Source organism: Gobius niger, assembly GCF_951799975.1.
Source record: "Gobius niger genome assembly, chromosome: 9".
Lineage (NCBI taxonomy): Eukaryota > Metazoa > Chordata > Actinopteri > Gobiiformes > Gobiidae > Gobius > Gobius niger.
Window position 1 is genome coordinate 26,713,495 of NC_136860.1, and position 15,334 is coordinate 26,728,828.

General features: G+C 41.6%; 1 protein-coding gene across 1 annotated transcript in view; it reads left to right on the top strand.

Annotated features, from left to right (window-relative positions):
• epha6 (eph receptor A6) overlaps positions 1-15,334 on the top strand; it is a 320,275-nt gene that overhangs the window by 286,441 nt on the left and 18,500 nt on the right. Inside the window, exon 9 of the mRNA XM_079563391.1 lies at positions 13,624-13,694. Coding sequence (XP_079419517.1) covers positions 13,624-13,694 — 71 coding nt within the window. The remainder of the gene's footprint in view (positions 1-13,623; positions 13,695-15,334) is intronic.

Genomic DNA, 15,334 nt, shown 5'->3' on the forward strand with positions numbered 1-15,334 from the left:
TTGGGGGGTCTTTTGTCTCCCCCTGGTGTCTCTGGCCAGAAAACCACACTTGCAACATTGCCTGCTCCAACCCGGAGCCACCAATACACACTAATGGAATCACGAAGACAAAGCTAACAGGCTAACGGGCAATGCTAACTATGGGCTAGCACCACTTTAGCAGTTTTTACAGCCAAGTTTCAGTGAAAAAAATGATCGCCATTGTGTAATTGGGTGCAATGTAAAATATCCCTCGCACCCTTTGTCTTTTGTATCAGCGTAGTATTAACTCTCACGGACAATTAATGAGCAAAAAAAACACAACATGCTTCGGCACTTGCATGAGTTACTTAGTTCTGCTTTACTAAGCAGAACTAAGTAACTTCCTGACTAATTAATAAGTGATTTGATATACTCACATGGTGTACCCAAGATTGTAAAACATTTCAGCTTTTTTTCTATATCTGCTACTAACACTAATTCTCTTCAGGAAAGTCATACAGAAAACAACAATGTCCTCCCATCATGGCCTCCTGCAGTCATGCACAGACTCTCGAGTGTGATTTCCAGTAGGAGTACTATTACTCAGAGAGCTAAATATGTGCATAAGTGCGGCTAAGTAAAAACATTAGCTGCGATTTCAGAAGTGTGAACTTGAGTACGTTTGGAGAGTAAATCATTTGGCATTTTTGCCCGAAGACACTCGACAGGAAATAACTGAGCCGAGCACAAACAAAACATCCAAAAGTGTTTCATCATAAATCCTGACTCCAAACTCCTGGCACAAAATTACTTTCCCTTTTCATCCATATTCAGTGGGGGAAATCCACGCGCAGACTACTGAAGAAACTATGTATTTTCACGTAACGTACATTTGTATTTCTTTTCCATATTGCTGCCTCCTCTACTACTATTATTATGGCATTGGATGAAAACAGTTTTCAAAAGACTCACCACAATATAAAAGTAAAGCCTGTTCTTTTCCATCTTTGCCCAAAAAGAGCCTCCTGTGTAAGCACTTACAGAGGAGAATATTTTGCATTAAAGCTTCGCGAGGTCTCTTTAAATGGTAAATAGTGGTAAGTCCTTTGATAAATCCAATTCTAAGTTTCCTGGAGCTAAAAAGGAGACATTCTCAAGGTGAATCATGCACTTCTTAACTTTATTGTTTCCTAGTTTGTGTAGCGTCGCTGTGAGTCTCTCTTACACACTTAAACTGCTTACGAAAGCCTTCCCTTGAGGATGTTTGTGTTCTGCTACAAGTGGAAATGTTTCTTAATTTGAATTTTAAAAACTCACTGATGTCCTGTTGTTTTCTTAATGCCATATCGTCATATCTGGTGTGACCTGAGTAGGTGGGGCTCAAATTTAAGAAGAAAAACACCAAATGTTCTCTAGGGCTGTCCAAACGTTATTATTAGTCCTGTTTAGGAAAATTAATTAAAGAAAAGCATCTGAATGACTGCCATATGATTAGCTCTAATTCGGTAGAAACATAGTAGTTGCAGCAGGTAGGGTGCCATGGTGTGAAACTGTATGTTGGATTAAACATGCAGACCACAGAGCCTTATTGTAAAAGATTTTAGTTCAACAAAGCTCTTGGCAGTACAAAGTTAAGACTGAAAGACTTTCATGTGTTGGTCTAATTTCAAACTCTGTGCTGTAAACTTTGAGAGTCACTCTTTCTGTAGGATGGGAACCTGGCCTAAAATGTGCTTCTAAGCAAGTTCAGTCAATAGAGGCTGCCATATGCTTTTTATGAAGATGTGCCAGTCTTCAAGCTGGGGAGGCAGTTGGAAGAGCCGGACATCTTATAACTGGAAGGTTGGCGTTTCGAAACCCGGCTCCCGCAGGTTCAGATTGCCACCTTTTGAGCATTTGGTGTGTGAGAATCGTGTTGATCAGAAGGCCCAATGGCGCAGATTGACAGCCTCACTTCCATTTATCAACTCCAGGACAGTAGTAGCTTGCAAATATACACTACCTTTCCAAAGTTCGGGGTCACCCAAGCAAGTTCTCAGTTTTCAGCAGTGCTAGCGTGGGTTTTCTAATCATCAATTACCCTCTAACACGATTAACCAATATAATGTCCCATTAGAACACTGGAGCGATGGTAAAATCACCCGTTTCCAGCTAGAATAGGCATTCACAACATGAACAATGTCGAGACTGTATTTCTGATTAATGTAACATTATCCTTTAGCACACATTCTCCAGTTCGGCATTACCCAAATCTAAATAGTTTCTTCAAAAAACTATCAAAATAACAACAAAACAACGACAACTCATTTTCGTACGAGAGGTGACCGATCCTTCCACTTCGTTGCTCCTATAGGCTTTGGAACAATCTTCCCTCCTCTTTGTGCTCAATTGACTCTGTTGAGACCTTCAAGAGCAAACTTAAGACTCATCTATTCTATTTGCTTCCTGCTTTGAGAGGGTGCAGTCGTGTCTCTGCTTGCTTATGCTGCTTGCCTCTTTATTCGCTTTTTTAATCACTCTTTTTTGGCACATGTCACACGGATATGATTTTATTCTCTTCTTCTAAGTGAGCCAAGACTTTTTAAATCATTTTTAATCATTTTATGCCTTTTATTTTTTACAACTCATCTGGACCAGCGACGACAGTCTTATCAACATGGCTGCGGGAGTAACGCAAACATCTTCTTGTGAAAGCTGTCGGATTTATCAACAAGAAATTCTTTTGCTGCGGGACAAAATTCTCGCCTTTGAGATGGATAAAGGACTTAATGACACGCTCCCTATGGAACACGGTAAGAAGACTGGAAAAACTGATACTTGCAACCTAAAGCTAGACGATACCGTAACGTTCCCGAAACTAAACAGACAACTTGGCGCCAGGCCAAAGCAAAGAAAACGTGCTAGCAAAAATAAACCTGGAATAAAGTTAACAAACAGATTTTCACCTCTCTCAGAAGATGAGTATAACAAACGGAGAAAATCAGAGAGAGACAGAGAAAAAGAAGTCAAAACAAAGCTCGAGAGGAAAAGTGTGGCAAGTGTCAAGGCCAGAGATATCCTGGTGCTTGGAGACGGAGCCATATCTAATATAAACAATGACAGGATTACTACAAGCAGTTATCCCAGCGCCACAGTTTCTGACATCATAGATGTTCTAAACAAGGAAATCACAAATAACCCTGGGATTGACAAACTTATCATACATGTTGGTGCTGTGGACATAAGAGACGAAGAGTCTGAAGCCCTGAAAGAAAAGTTCAAAACACTTTTTGAGAGACTTGATTGTCTGGATAAAGAGGCAATACAAATGTTCATCAGTGGACCCATCCCAAACATCGACGGAAGAATAAACAAATTCTCCCGGCTGTTTCAGTTGAATACATGGCTGTCCAATGTCTGTGAGTCGAGAGGATTGTATTTCATAGAGAACTTTAATCTGTTCTGGCAACGTGATGACCTGTTTAGAGGAAATGGGCCTCACTTGAGCAGAGGTGGAGTGAGACGACTGACGGAAAATCTCCTCCACGCTCTGCAAAATCAGTGGAGGCCTGAGCTACAAGGGGGAGCCGAAAGGAGCATGAGAAGAGCTCCTGGCTCAGCAGCAAAGGGCTCAACTGCACCACCAATAAATGATACAGTCACAGCTGCGTCATCTGCATCTGCCGTAAAGGACTCAGCTGCAGTAAAGGTTTCAGCCATAGCAGCACCACCTGCACCTACGGACTTAGCCACAGTTAAGGATTCAGCCACAGCAGCACCATCTGCACCTATGGAATCAGCCACAGTTAAGGATTCAGCCACAGCAGCACCATCTGCACCGGTGGACTCCGCTGCAGTTAAGGATTTAGCTGCACCAGCACCACCCGCATCTCCAGAAAGCGTTTCAACAATAGCAGCATCACCACCTGCATCTCCGGGGAAAAGCTCAGCTTCAGCACCACCTGCACCTTTATTAAATTTATTAAATGATTCAGCCGAAGGAGCACTTTCACCTACTCCACCACAGGCCTTGAGCCCGACTAGTACATCTACACCCTCCAGAGACTTTTCTGAATTGTTCCCATCCTCAGAGTCACCTATGGGATTTTCCAACCATCTTGAAAACTTGACGTCAAGACCAAGGCTTTCATGCCCAAAGAAGCATCCACAAACCAAGGTCTCCCCAGCTCGGCCCCCACCACCGGCGCCCACAGCTGTTATCTCCAGCAGCTTCACTGCTGCTGTCTAGGACATTAGGGGCCTCTGCGTTGCTACCATACATAGCAAACTCAAAACCAACCAGAGGTCCATAGAGGGAGTGTGTTCTTACAAGACAATTAGTACTGTCAAACAACATAGATTAGATAAGAGAGGGACAGTCAGACCGTCCAATCAAAGAAATCTAATCCATATCCCCTGCAAAAAGATTCCATCCACTCAAACACAGATAAATCTCAAACATGCTGTACTCAATGTCAGATCGCTAAAAAACAAGTCCTTTTTAATAAATAGTTTTATTTCCTCTTATAATCTAGATTTTATGTTTTTAACTGAAACATGGCTAGACAAAAACACTGGTAATGCAGTTTTGATTGAGTGTAGTCCATCTCACTTCAATTTTGTGTCTGAAACACGCCAAAACCAGAGGGGTGGGGGTGTTTGTGCCATATTCAGGGACAATTTACTCCTGCAAAAATTGTCATTTGGGGTTTTTCCAACGTTTGAGTATGTGTCATTCAAAATGGAGATAAAACAATCTCCCATACTTTATATGACTATTTACAAACCACCACAGAACTGTTTTATTGAAGATTTTACTCAATTACTGTCATTTATATGCATTGATTTCGATTGTTTAGTAATTTCAGGTGATTTTAATGTGCATGTGGATGTGACCAACGACAGGCATGCAATAGAACTCGGTGCTGTCCTTGAAATGTTTGGTTTAACTCAGCACGTGAGTGAGGCAACTCACAACAAAGGCCACACTCTAGATCTAGTTATTACAAAAGGTGTTAATATATCAAATGTGAATGTTGTTGATGTTGCTTTGTCTGATCATTTTTGTGTCTTCTTTGACCTGTGTGTTACACCGAAACCAGTGGTCGGGCCTGGAGTTATTCAAGGAAGACACATAAATGATACAACAGGGACACAGTTTATGGAGATGATCAGATTTGAAAATGCCCCATGTTCTAATGTTGATAATCTGTTGGACTCCTACACATCAAGGGTCTTAAATGTTTTGGATACTATTGCTCCTGTCAAGGTTAAAATGGTTAACAATAGGCAAAAGGCACCTTGGAGAAGTGAAGATTCGGTCAGGGCACAGAAAAGGGAGTGCCGAAAAGCCGAACGGAAATGGCGCAAGTCAAAGCTCCAGGTTCATTTTGAGGTTTACAAAGAAGTACTTTGTGTGTTCAACCATATTTTGCATGGAGCAAGGGAGAAGTACTTCTCTAAAATCATCTCAAACTGCAGAAACAATTCTCGCGTTCTGTTTTCCACAGTAAACAGATTAACTAACCCTCCAGTTTCACTGCCCCTAGAACTAATCTCTACATCTAAGTGTAATGAGTTTGCAATATTTTTCTATGACAAAGTCCAAAGCATTAAAAATGCCATAATCTCCACAACACAAATAGAAACTCTGCCACCAGATAAACACCTTGAGCTGACACATTTCACACCTGTTACTGACAAAACAATCGAAGAGGTTATCTCTGGTCTGAGTTCATGTACATGCTGCCTTGATGAATTACCCACTAAATTTCTGAAGTCTGTGCTGACCAGCTTGTTACCACAACTTGCTCAGTTAGTTAACATCTCACTCGAGACTGGAGCATTTCCAAAGGCCTTGAAAACTGCAGTCATCAAGCCTCTTCTAAAGAAGAGCAGCCTTGATGCCAAGGTAATGAACAACTACCGGCCCATATCAAACCTGCCATTCTTAGGAAAAGTCCTAGAGAAAGTAGTATATCAGCAGCTCACTTACTTTCTCCTGTCTAACAATGTGTTTGATACTTTCCAGTCAGGCTTTAGGCCCCACCACAGCACTGAGACAGCTCTGATCAAGGTGACAAATGATATCCGTATGAACACCAACGCAGGTAAGGTCTCAGTTTTAGTTCTGCTGGACCTGAGCGCTGCCTTTGACACAGTGGACCACGGGATCTTACTTCACAGGTTAGAAAACTGGGTGGGAATCTCTGGTAATGCTCTAAACTGGTTTAAGTCCTATCTCGAGGACAGGACGTACTTTGTTGAAATTGGCAACTGTGTCTCAGACAAAATTGCCATGACCTGTGGAGTCCCCCAGGGGTCAATCTTGGGACCTCTCTTATTCAACATGTACATGCTTCCATTGGGTCAGCTAATAAACAGCAACAACGTGTCGTACCACAACTATGCAGATGACACTCAAATCTACGTGTCACTGACGGCTGGTGAACATGGGCCTGTAGATACACTCTGTCACTGCATCCAACAGATCAGTTTGTGGATGCAAAACAACTTTCTCCAACTAAACTCAGACAAAACTGAGATCATTGTTTTTGGCCCACAGGCACAAAGACAAAGTGTTGTCAGTCACCTTGAGTCTCTCTCTCTAAAACCAAAAAATCAGGTTAGAAATCTAGGAGTAATCATGGACTCAGACCTGAACTTAAACAGCCACATCAAAGCAATAACATCAGCAGCTTTTTACCATCTGAAAAACATTGCTAAGATCAGAGGAATAGTGTCAAAACCAGACTTAGAGAGACTTATCCATGCATTTGTCTCCAGCAGATTAGACTACTGTAACGGCCTACTCACTGGCCTCTCTAAACGAGCTATCAGACAGCTACAGTACATCCAGAACGCTGCTGCTCGAGTCCTGACAAGAACCAGGAAATACGACCATATTAGTCCAGTGCTCCAGTCTCTGCACTGGCTTCCTGTCACTCAGAGAATAGACTTTAAAACAGCTCTGCTTGTGTACAAGTCATTTCATGGTTTAGCTCCAAAGTACATCTCTGACATGTTAGAGCCGTATGAACCATCTCGGGCCCTGAGAACCTCAGGGAGGTGCCTCCTGGTGGTTCCCAGAGTCAATAATAAACACGGTGAGGCTGCGTTTCAGTTTCATGCAGCTAAAATCTGGAACAGTCTTCACGAGGATGTGAGACAGGCCTCAACTCTGACAATGTTCAAATCCAGGCTGAAAACAGTTCTGTTTGCCCGTGTATATAACTGAAAGTATTTTATCTGCACTCTCGTCTTTTACTGTAATTGATTAATTTTATATTGATGTCCAGAGGAGAAGGAGCGACAAAAACAGAGGTTAGGTAACTTACTTTTGAACGAGCAAGAAAAATAGTGCTCAAGACAGAGCGAAATAGTGCTCAAGACAGAGCGAAATAGTGCTCAAGACAGAGCGAGTCAAAACAAGACTTAAAAATGGTGCTCAAGACAGAGCGAGTCACAACAAGAATTAAAAATAGAGCTCAAGACAGAGCGAAATAGTGCTCAAGACAGAGCGAGTCCAAACACGACTTAAAAATAGTGCTCAAGACAGAGCGAAATAGTGCTCAAGACAGAGCGAGTCAAAACAAGACTTAAAAATAGTGCTCAAGACAGAGCGAAATAGTGCTCAAGACAGAGCAAGTCAAAACAAGACTTAAAAATAGTGCTCAAGACAGAGCGAAATAGTGCTCAAGACAGAGCGAGTCAAAACAAGACTTAAAAATAGTGCTCAAGACAGAGCGAATCAAAACAAGACTTAAAAATGCATATAACTGAAAGTATTTTATCTACACTCTTGCCTCTTACTGTAATTGATTAATTCTATGTTGATGTTTTATTGATTGTATTTGTTTTCTTATATTTATGCAACTGTGAAGCACTTTGAATTGCCTTGTGTATGAATTGTGCTCTACAAATAAACTTGCCTTGCCTTGCCTTGCCTATTTGTGTTTACAAAAAGGTGACTAAAAAGTGATGAAAAAGCGTCAAAAACATGGCAAAAAAAAGCTTCCATATGAGGCGTTACACTGGCCTTGTCAAGAAACTTTATAGATTTGGGTAATGCCGAACTAGAGAAAATGTGTTCGGATAAGGTGGGGGTTAAGAGGTTAAGTGACTCCAAACCTTTGAACGGTAGTGTATAAGCCAATAAACGCATGGCAGGCAGGTGTTTGGCTGAAGCCGAACAAAAGGGTTGCTTTGCTGCTGTCCCTTTATCTGGCTGTAATTCTATTCTCTTTCTGGCCACACTCACACACAAACAATTCCCTTAGCTTCCCTTAGATTATCTTTGTTTCTCATATAATATATTACATTTCTCTCCTTTGCCCTCTGTGGTCCCTGCAGCAGGAGGTCTTCTGTAATGAGCTGTCTGCGCTCATGTAAGGCCATCGAGTAGTGCCTCGCATTACACTGATTCTCTGATTAGGACTATGGGTTTGCTGCGTCTCTCCAGGGATAGTGCTTGTATCATATACATGAAATGAAAATGTATCTCGACAAGCCGGAGAGCAAAGTGAGCGGCCCGGGTCTTTTGAGTGCGATACGGGCATTGTGTGTGTTCGCCTCTTTTCAACATGAAAGCCCACAGACGAGACAGAGGTAGCGCGGATAAGGCGGATCAGAGGATGGGACTGGCAATGGCAGATAACGGCGCATGCCACTGTTTCTTTAATGAACAGCTTGACCCCATCCACGGAGGTCAACAGGCGCTGTCTAAATCCCGGGCCCCGGTTAGCGCTATCTGCTCTGTCCATCAGTGTCTGTGGGTGCGCAGAGTCCACCGAGCCTAAAAAGACCCAATCTGGCAACCCGCCGCTCGTAGCACCTCTGACACCGGCCTCTAATCTGGCAACCCGGATTATGTTAAGGCTTCAAAGAGGAGAGAGGGGCGTCATATATAGGTGATCCCATGCAGACTCACACACCGTTGCCTTCAAAACCCTGCTCACCTGAAAAGGATACAGGCACAGCTTTACTAGCTCATTTTGTGACAAAAAAAATAAAATTCCTTTGAATATAATCAAATTGTTGCTAGCTGGATCATTTCTTCCTGTTTGTACAACTGATCTTTTCTTGGGAAAGACACTTTCTGTAAAAGGTTCCACAAAAGTAAACGCTTGTAGCTCTTGCAGAGTGTGGTCTCTTTGTCCTGCCTGACAGTAAAAGAGGGTCCACAGTTTAATTCCCATGGCAAGTGGAGCCTTTCTTCTAGGACCTGGCCTCCCTCGGACCTCCTAGTTTGCTTAAAGGGACACTGCGTAACATTTTGGACTATACTGTTGTCATCAGTGCACAACATGCTCCTAATGACCAGCTCAACAAAGAAAATGCTATTGCTGCAGAGAATAATTGAAGAATGGTTTTGGATGAGGACCTTACCTATTTTAATCTAAAATTCTTCAATCACATCTCCATGGAGACGAGCTGGAGACGCACCCACTCCTGTTAAAGTTACAGTCATGTCTTAGGAGAGCTGAGCCACTCACAGCAAAAACACATGTTTGTGCATTTATGAGGTATTTTGCCAATGATGAAATGATCTATCATAAAATATATGCTAGCATTTTAATTTTATTTATAAGTGAAAATCCTATGCAGTGTGGCTTTTTAAAAAAAAGAAAAAAGTTTAATATAAACAATAATATTTATTTCATTGGACTTTGTATCATTGTTTATTTAGGTGAACACCTTGTTTTTACCAACAATCTCCAAGCATGTTATAAGCATTTACTGTATGTCTTATACTGTTCAAGTAAGGAGTGAACTGGTTCCACCCGTCTTTAATCTAAAAGGTTTTTACTGGATAGAGTCTGTACCAGCCATGACAGTCCCAGATTCTTTTTTAAGTGAGCTGTTAGGTATAACTTAACTATTAAAGTACACAGTAAGTGTGATTGTATATTGTGTCAGTGTCAACCAAACTTTTTCCGTATAATGATATTTTGCTAAATAAAATGCAAACAACTCTTGACAACTGCAGTGTCAGCCCCAATCCTCGGCGGGTCATTGACAGTGAGCTTTATACTGTGTTGTTGAATGGTTACCTTCCTCAGCCCTGGCACAGTCAGAGGAGGCGGGTCTGAGTAACGGGCCAATTGAGCGTGAATGAGCCGGAGCACACAGCGCTGGCATATCACAGATGAACAGTTTGGCTTTTTGCCTTGACATCAGTGGCAGATAATGGTTTGTGCCCCAGCCGGGTTTATACACCGTCAGAGGGAAGGCAATTTGCAGGATTTTTCAGTGATATTCTCCATTGTAAACAAGTAATTTTTGTTAGAGTTTAGGAAGTGCAGACGCATTTTAGTCGGTAATTGCGTGTGTGCCGACCAATTTTCCTACATACATACACAATATATTTAGCCAATTTGCGTTGTATTTGTTAGTACTACTCCGAATGTGGGAAAGCATGCTATTCAACATACTTAACTCCTTAAAGGGGCTAGATGCAAGTTAGCCATTTTATACTCACTACTGCCGTCTCAGGTCATACCTGTAACTGCACCTTCTATGTAAAGCTTGTGCATGACGGCACTTCGGACCCGAATTAACACCTTTTTGAGTGACAGTGCAGGATATTAGAGGCCGTTGTGGTAAATATGTCTGGGCTCATTTTACACTTTAGGACATTGTTGAAACATGTAGGGGGAGGAAAATTTAACATTTGTAAACTCCGTTTAGTCCCTTTAATGGTATTGTGTAAATTTAGAAACCACAATCAATATATTATTCCAGCTACACATCAACTGTATCTATTCCTCTACTTCCACATTTATCTATCAATTCATTCATCTTTTATTTAATTTTATTGGCAAGTCTGTCACTCATGGTTCTACTCACTGTAGGATCAGGATAGGTTGGTGACTTGGATTAGATAAGATTAAAAAATAACTTATTAGTGAAGCAGCACCGATTGTTTTCAGACCACAGGAAAAAAATAAAATAAACCTCTTTACCCCTGCTTTAACCGAGTGCATTTTCTCCAGTTCCGCGTTACCCAGGCAACACACTATAGGCCAGTGTTACGCCTCATTTGAAAGCTTGAGACCTACAAAACTCATCTAAATTGATCTTTTTCCTCACGTTGTTACTGCATTGTCGTCACTATTTTGCCAATTTCCTGTTCCTCTTTTGTGGCTTTTTTGACACAGATTTTTGTCACTTTTTCGACAGATTTTTGTCACTTCTTTATCACATTGTTGTCGCACTTTTGTTGCATTTTCATCCTAGTTTTCATCTCATTTTTGTTGCTATTTTTCAAGAAGCTTTTAGATTTGTGTAAAGCCAAACAGGAGAAAATGTGTACTGTTCAGGTGGGGGTTAAGGGGTTAAAGGATAACAGTACAGTGTTCATGAATCTAAATGTGGTAAACTAAAACCAGTTCCGAAAAGGAGGAGATTTGCGCAACTATGCATTGATTGGATGAGGGGAGAGCACACACACAACATGCCAAAATAAACACATATCTCTGAAACAGAAAATAGTAGGGGTAGCCCTCACTAAATCAAATAATTCTCAATTGAACGCACCGTAAAGAGGCCTTAAGTTGTCCGGTGTGTATTACCCCGCGCTGAAGCGGCGCGCCTCTCCTTTCACTTTCGCAGTCTCCTCTTAAGCTGTAGATGGGGGCCTCTCATCTCGACCACATGGCTCGCATACATTCAGAGCGGTGCCAAGGGACAAACTGTCTCAAAGCTGCCTCACAGTAAAGGCCTGCGCTCCTCTGAAGTGCCAGAGAATATGACACTTTGTTTTTGGTTGTGCTGGGAATTGGGCCTCACACCCTTCACATGCTGCCAGCTTCAGAGCACGTCTCAGACACGCTTTTCAACCCGTAAATCTCCAGTAAATGTGACACACGGGTCTCTGCTGAACAAAGAAGATTATATGCGTCACAATGCTGCCTACGTCGACCACAAACTACTGAATGTGGCTAAATTGAGCTGTAATTTTTCCCAATATTACATTCAGTTTAGCGTTTCTTTTGGGAGTCATGTGCATTGATTTTAAGCGTACAGAAAACTATATATTGTATGCTTTGGCGGCACGGTAGCGCAGCAGTTAGTGCTCTCGCTTCACAGCTAGAAGGTCCGGGTTCGATTTCCACCTGCACGGGGCCTTTCTGTGTGGAGTTTGCATGTTCTCCCTGTGTCTGCGTAGGTTTCCTCTGGGTACTCCGGTTTCCCCTACCACTAAAAACATGCACAATAGGCCAGGATGAATGAGGTGAATGTATAGCGCTTTGTGACCATGTCTGTGAAAGGCGCTATATAAATAAAGATCTTCTTCTTCTTCTTCTTCTTCTTCTTCTTCTTCTTCTTCTTCTTCTTCTTCTTCTTCTTCTTCTTCTTCTTCTTCTTCTTCTTCTTCTTCTTCTTCTTCTTCTTCTTCTTCTTCTTCTTCTTCTTCTTCTTCTTCTTCTTCTTCTTCTTCTTCTTCTTGGGGACAACAGTGGTGCAGATAGAGCAGGTCATATCACTATCAGAGGGTCCGAGGTTCGAACCGGGTGCACACTGTCGTTTTGTCCTTGGGCAAGACACTTCACCCACCTTGCCTCCAGTGTCTGTGTACATTGGTGTATGAATGAGAGATTTTTGTATTGTTAAACTTTTCATAGTTGATTTAAGAAAGAGAGATAGCTTTCATTGTATTCTATTTAGTTCAATTTATTTCCCATTTTCAATATAAAATGAGAAATGACTTGGAAATGTTGATTATTATTAGATAATTTTCCAGAGGCAGTGATGCTAGTAGGTCAGCTTTTCAATGAGGATGTCGATTCATTTACTCAACTTTGGAAGAAGAAGAACTTTGTTTATATAGTGCCTCTCACAGACATAGTCACAAAGCACTTTACATGAGACAATGATACATTCACTCCATTCTCGTAATGTATTGCTCGGTGAATAGAGAAGGTTTTACGCTACTCGTATGAATCAGCATTGGGAAAAAATAATGAAAGAACTGCATACTGTATTCAAAACAGTGCACACAACCTGTATATGTTGCATTCTTTGCATTAATGGAGGAGCTATGTTTTTTTTTTAAACTGCTCTCACTTAAAGTTATTGGCGTTATATTTTCTCTCTTTGACCAAAGCAACAAATCAACTCCATTACTCCTCAATGGTCTATGACTTTTCTGCTACATTACCCGATAGCTGTAACACTGTTATTTTCTATTTTTGTTTACATTGTCTTTCTTTCCCTCAGTAATAACATGTGCAAAGCCATGACATTTAACAGCTACTGGTTCAAGTATAGGTTTGTTGTTGTTTTTTTCCGTTGGCATGAGGTGGAAATCTGTTCAATCAATGTCGTAATGTATATTCTTTACAGAATATGAAAATAGAGGTAGGTACTGTAAGGTAGGCTCTTACTGTAACTGGACTTTGATCTAAGAATGGCATCCAAATGTTTACAAAAGACACAGATTAACACAGATTAAGAAATTGCTCACCCAGTCTTTGTTTTAACGCTGTTTCACTTCCATCTTTGCAGCAAAGGATCAGTCCAGACATTTAACATCCGCATAAATCTGTATGACTTTTACTTCCCTATATAATTTTGTGAGATGAAACCTCAAACACAAATACTTAAGGTGTCCAAAAGTATTTATGAAATCTCAATAAAACATAGCATTGTATCTTCAATCTCTCTGTCCGTGTGTTGCAGGTGTCAGTGGTACATCAAAGCCAAGATGACTGCAGAGGACAAGAGGAGGGCCAGCTATCAGAACGGCCTTGGTAAATCATCAGCACAGTCCATTCCATTTACTGCACAATGTCCCCATAGCGAAAATAACACATTCATTACTTCCCTTAGTGAGAAAAGATCCTAAGATGAGGTCAGGGAAGTGGATAGTTCAAACCTTTGTGTGTTTTATGAATAAAAACACAAGCACTTTACTTTGTAGCTTTTGTCCATATGCAGTAACTCTCATATAGTCCCTTATCTTGTTATCGGGCCAATTCTGCTCTAAAATATTTCTCAGTATACTTCTTCTTTTAGCTGTTCCTTACTTTGTGCAATTCCTTTATCCCAAGCTAAAGTAAAGATGTGTAAAAGCCCAGTAAAACCGGGAGCGTGAGGGAAAATCGGGAGAGGGTGGAGTGAGTTGAAAGGTAACGCAATAAAGGACGGAGAAAATGAGAGTAGCTCGGATCGACACTCTACTGAAGGTTCGAAAATAGACTTGTTTAAATGAGCTTTTGAAGGGGGCTAACAAAGTGCAGTAGCAGAGTATTGCAGTATCAAACGCAGAGGCTTCTGGGAGACTGCGGGACTGTCCGCTGGGAGTGGACGGTGTGGCTCAATGCATCAGAGAAACCATATTGTAGTTTTTGTTGTGTGATACAGTATTGATCGGAAACAGGAGGTGGGTGCCTTTGTCTAGTTCAGCCTTCTAAACCTGAAGCTGGTGAGGTCAAGGGTCACGAGGGGACTGGGAGATTGCTCGGGTACCTGCGCAGGAGTCCGCACAGTCACTTGGGCAGTGAGTTTGCAGTGTGCACAATTTAAGAACATGAAATATAGATTAGATTTGACATTGATGTGGACATATTTGTAGCCAAGACTGTGATTACTTGGAAATATTGAACCCGCATCTTACTTGCAAGCAACACAGGTTTGTTTTAGGCTTAAAGAGACTAGATGCAAGTTGGTCATATTATGCTCACTACTGCCACCTCAGGTCTTAAGTGTAACTGCAGCTTCTATATTAAAGGAACAGGCCGCCGTTTTTTCATACTGAGATATGTTCTTACCTGCAGCTTAGACGAGTTGATGCGTACCTGTCTGGTCTTTGTGTGTGCCCGTGGAAGAGCTTGGTCGCTTCTAACTTCAACCCATTTGGAGCTATAAGAATACATTGGGAGAGGCCAAATGCTAACAACATCGTTGGTCTTTTTGCGTGACTGAGGGCACACAGTTCCTCCATACTGTAATATGTTCTTACCTGAGCTTAGACAAGATGATACATACCTGTCTGGTCTGTGTGCGTGCCCATGGAAGAGCGTGGTAGCTTCCACATTCACCCCCGTTTGGAGCTATAGGAATACATTGGGAGAGGCCAATTGCTAGCAGCATCTTTGGTCGTTTTGTGTGACTGAGGGCACGCACAAAGACCAGACAGGAACGCATCAACTCGTCTAAGCTCAGGTAAGAACACATCTCAGTATGGAAAAACGGTGGCCTATTCCTTTAAGTATGACATAGACATTGCATTTTCATTGGATTAGTCAATAAATATTTTTAAATAGATATTTCGGTTAAAAGTGAGTTCTATGGCACATACGACAGCATTATAGACAGTTCACAATTGGCGTTCAGGATCACCCAACACCTCCAGGCAACACAGATGAACACATGGAGTGAAAAAGTGGTC